Source organism: Caenorhabditis briggsae (genome assembly GCF_000004555.2).
Source record: "Caenorhabditis briggsae complete genome, chrX, whole genome shotgun sequence".
Taxonomy (NCBI): Eukaryota; Metazoa; Nematoda; class Chromadorea; order Rhabditida; family Rhabditidae; genus Caenorhabditis; species Caenorhabditis briggsae.
In genome coordinates this window covers 21,124,011-21,128,876 of record NC_013491.2, presented here as the reverse complement: position 1 = coordinate 21,128,876, position 4,866 = coordinate 21,124,011, and the positions used below count along the sequence as shown (strand labels likewise).

At 33.7% G+C, this 4,866-nt stretch overlaps 1 protein-coding gene across 1 annotated transcript; it reads right to left on the bottom strand.

Moving 5' to 3' along the window:
• Positions 1-2,169: 2,169 nt before the first annotated feature.
• On the bottom strand, positions 2,170-3,205 carry CBG08878 (the record flags this gene model as incomplete). Its single annotated transcript, XM_002648666.2, has 2 exons — positions 2,170-2,886; positions 2,933-3,205. 2 exons carry the CDS (start codon positions 3,203-3,205, stop codon positions 2,170-2,172), a joined length of 990 nt encoding a protein of 329 aa, XP_002648712.2.
• Between the last annotated feature and the right edge of the window lie 1,661 nt (positions 3,206-4,866).

The following is a 4,866-nucleotide window of genomic DNA, read 5'->3' as shown; positions in this document are numbered from 1 at the left end:
GTAAACTGAAACATTTGGTTTTAATTTCACCGAACTATTATTATTTGACTTATTTGTTCTATCTTCTACAGTGATTGAGATAATGGGGCTTAGGATGCAAGTATCATGGTGTGCAGTACTGGGAAGAACTCCTGTTATGGGTATAAATTTTTACTGGGAACGTGTGAAATGTCTACATCGTTTTTTCCCTCAATTATTCATCTCCAAACTTTTCTGATATCTATCAGTTTATTAGTCCGCTTTGCCTTTTCCCCTCATGCCCCTCACTGGTCCTCTCAGGCCTGTCTGAAAGAAAATTTTGAACCGATAAACATGAGACGCCGTCGTTGCTGCTGCTATCGATCCTCCCCTCCCCATCTTACTTTTGCCTATTGCTTCTTCTTCTTCTTCTTCTACCTTCTACTCACCAGACTGTGCGCACAGGAAGAACTTTCTCACTCACTGTCTGTCACACTCCTCCTTTTTTACAGGAAGAGTGTCTCTTCTCGCTAACCTTTTTAAAAGTACTAAACAAACATAACTTGGGTTTTTATTCTTCTTGCTAATTCATTGATCTATTTTTCTCCTTCATTCGCAACTTCATCTAGCACATGTAGATAGTATAATTTTTAAAAAAATTAAGCTTTTTTCAAGTTCTTGAGTTCTGAAATTTTGAATTTCAGAACTTCAGAATTTCAGGATTTCAGAATTTCAGAAAATTCTAAGTTTCTAAAACTCTGCAACTATGAAGTTCTGAATTATGAATTTTTGAAATTTGGAATATTTGAAATTTGAACTTTTTCAAAAATTCAAAAATTCTAAAATTCAGAACTTCAGAATTCCAGAATTTTAGAATTACAAAATTTCCAGAAATTCAGAAATTCGGAAATTCAGAATTCCAGAAATTCAGCAATTCAGAAATTCAAAAATTCAGAAACTCAGAAATCCAGAAATTCAGAAATTCAGAAATTCAGAAATTCAGAAATTCAGAAATTCAGAAATTCAGAAATTCAGAAATTCAGAAATTCAGAAATTCGGAAATTCAGAAATTCAGAAATTCAGAAATTCAGAAATTCAAAAATTCAATTTTATAATTTCAGATGTTCTTTAGAATTGCAGTTTATTTTCAAAGATTTTAGAATTTCAGAATTTCAATATTTCAGAACATCAGAATTTTAGAATTTTGGAGTTGTTGAATTTCAGAATTTTTGAATTCCTGAATTTTTGAAATTCCACATTTTTAAAATTCTGCCATTCTAATATTCTGAAAATCTGAAATACTGAAATCCTTTAGAAATGTCGAAATCCATCCGTTTTAAAATTTTGACAACGTCAAACGACCGTATTGGTTTTAATAAAAGCTCTCCCCGTTTGTGCACTTTGAAATAAATTTTCTTGGTTTCTATGAGAGACACAAAAAATTCAACTGACAAAATATTTGAAATTATAAGATAAATAATTATCAGTTGAACATGTTTCGATATCTTTCGATGGAACTGAGATAATTAAGTTCAAAGCGCACGTATGAGTTGGGCTTGTTTTAGAGCAATTAAAATATGACGCTTTTCTTTACCAATGTTTTTCAGCCCTTGTTCGCAAAATGCTCAACGTACAGTCTGCGTATCGCATCACAATCGATGAAATCTTGTCTGACCCATGGTTCGTCGTTTTTATCGCTGGCGAGAAGAGTGGAACAGATCAAGAATAGGATGAAACAACGTGGACAGATGACTTGAACCATTTAATGTAAACATTTCCAGCTTTAAGTTTTTTCAACGCTTTCATCTCAAATTTTTTGAATTCTAAGCATTATCAGCCTGCTTCGAGTTGATTTCTAAAGTTTTTCAAGAACGGCATTCATGTATTCACATGATTACTAAAAAGTTTTTTTCTGGAATTAGCATTTTCTCAAAGGAAGAAAAGCTACCGAGCCGCAAAAGCTGTCACCAAGCTCAGAAAAAAATGGTGCAAAACATATTTTTTTCTAGATGTTCCCAAAATTAGGGATCTGATCTATGAATCTCCTATAACTATGTTACAATAAAAAGCTTGGAAAATTCGAATTCATATCAAAAACAAGATTTTTTAAAAACAGAGGAAGTTTTGCAGTACAATAGAAAACATGGAAATCAGACAAAAAATTATGAAAAAAGGATAATTCAAGAGGAACTGATTAATGAGTCAATTTCCTCACTCCCACTTGTTGAATCCATAGGCATCGGACAGGCGGTTTTGCAAGTTGGCAATTTCTAATTGATGCTCCATTTTATTCTGTGTCATATTGGCTCGGAGAGCTTTATTCTCCTCCATCAGCTTCTTGATGTTCTCCTCGTCAGCTTTAATTCGGCATTGGTACGTGTTCCGGAGTGCACTGTTGGATGCCTCAATATTCTGGATCTCAATGTCAGTATAGTCCAAATAAAGAGACATGCTTTCTCTCTGAATGTCCAACATTGCGCTAGCAGTGTTGAGAAAATTCTTGGTCACTGACAACTCTTGTAGAACTGCTTCCAATGATTTTTCAGTTTCTATTTGAGCTGTTGATTGTTTTTTCAGGTTTTCTGGAACCTTCGAATCGTCGTCAAAGTCTTCGGAGCAAGAAAAGTACTCGTCGTCAAATTCCTCCGTTTTCTTGGCAAATGTTTGAAATCGCTCGAACTTTCTTGCATACTTTTCCTTCAATTTCTTTTTTGTATTTTTCAAATCAGCTCGATGTTTCTCTCTTATCATTTTGAGTTCCTTTTTGTTCTCGAACTGAATATTATTAATCTCACAGTTTTTCTCCTTGATTTTTTTATAAAGTTGCCAAATCTTATCGCGGAGTTGATTGTTTTGATCTTGGAGATTGGTAATTTTCTTTTTCAATGACGCATCATCCCTTTCTGGAGCATTTTCATATTGACTTCCCTGAAGTAAAAAATTTAGATTTTCTGAAAATTGAAGGGGGACAAACCTGATATGTGACAATCAGCATCGCAATTTGCTGCTGTTGGCAGGCGATCTGTGTTTGATGACTAGCGTTTAATTTGTTAACTTCTGCCAGCTCCTTCTCTAGTTGTGACCTTTGTTTTTCTTTGCTCATGAAAGCATCCAGAAGAATTTTATGCTCCACGTCTTTTTGAGTTTCGGACTTGGAAAAATCGAATTGGTTTTCAGTATTTTTGATCCTTCTTCCGGTTTTACGCGCAGCCGCTTTGGCAGTTGGAGGAATATTATATATGTTCATCTGAAAAACAATGGAAATTACGGTTTGTGACAGTAGAAACGACAAAACGATAACAAAAGTAAATTCAGGAAAATAATATGAAGAATAGAAAACAAATAATAGAATTGATAGGAGAAGAAACGATGATGTTCTGTAATAACTAAGTGAATGGGTAAAACAACTGTCTCTAGAGCGCATCTTCACCCCAAACCAGGTAGAGTAGATTCAATAGGTTGGAAATAGTTAGTGGGAAAAAACGACCGGGTACGAGGAGACGTTATATGTTTATTGATAGACAAGGTGAAGGAGAGCTATTTATCTAATTATGGGAATGGGGAAAAAAAGGAATAGTGAATGAAGTTACGACTGGGTACCGTATACACTCTAATAAAAGGTCCGCTCATACTTGTACTTCAAGATTTTCAGAAAAGATAACAAAAAAACTGCCAACATTATTTTTCATAATATCACCAACATCTTGTTAGTTGAAATATTTTTGATCAAAATTGAGATAATTGAGCTCACAGTGAAGTATAGAGTGGGCTTCTATTATTAGAGCAGTTATGGTAAGTAATTTAGGGTTCATTAGAAGAGACCAAAAATAATAAATACTCTAGTAATGTAATTTTCGTAAACGAATAAAGATTTTGAGATATTCATATTTCGTACTTTTGAGAATTGGAGACTGCCAAGATATTAGATTTCTAATTTTAAAGATTCTCACTAATACTCTTGTCCGGCACCAATGAACCGTGTGGTTGAAAATTTATTTTAAAAACACATCTTTGGTCCTGAAGCGAAAACAGTGACGGTTCTTACAATTTTATGCGCCTTTTCTCTGTATTTCGAAATTTATTTATAGGCTAAAAAAACAATTTCAAAATACTGAACAAAAGACGAATGAATTTATCTGTAAAAGCCGTAGCTGCGTTTGCTTCAGGACCGACAATGCGCCTTTAAATGAGTATTTAACTATAACGTTCATCGACGTCGGAAAAGAATAATTACAGAATCGAATTCAGGATTTAAAGCAAATCAGTCAAAACATAAGTAAAGGGAACAGTAAAATGGTGGAAGGAAAGATGAGCTCATTTCAACATAACTGAGTAAATGAATAATACAACTGTCTCTAGGGCGTGTCTTTACCCCAAACCAGGTGGGATTGGATCACATCAATCTATGGGAAGTCTGTACGAAGAAACGACCGGGCACTCAAGACATTATATGTTTACTGATGGACAAGGTGAAGGAAAGCTATTCCACTAATTAAGGGAATGGGAAAAACGAATATCAATTGATATTATAATGGTACAGAAAGGAGTTGCATGGAAGTTGAAAATATGGGAATGAGTAATTTAGGGTCCATCCCAGATTTAGAAGAGATGAATGCAAAAAAAATAATCAAGATTCTAAAAACATAAATTTTGTAGATGAACGCATAATTTTTAACTTTTCAAGATTTTAAGTTTCATACTTGTGAGACCTTGAGATTTTGAGAATATCTGATTTTCCGTTTTCAAGATTTTCTCTTTCAGATGTTCTTTTTTTTTAATCTTTGATCCTGTGTTTCCGAAAACTTAAGCCTGCATTTTCTATATGTTGTTTGGTTCTTAACTTTTGAAAAATTTTTCCTAGGTTAATCTACCGTATAAGTTTTGATTAATTCTGAAAAATACTCGAGA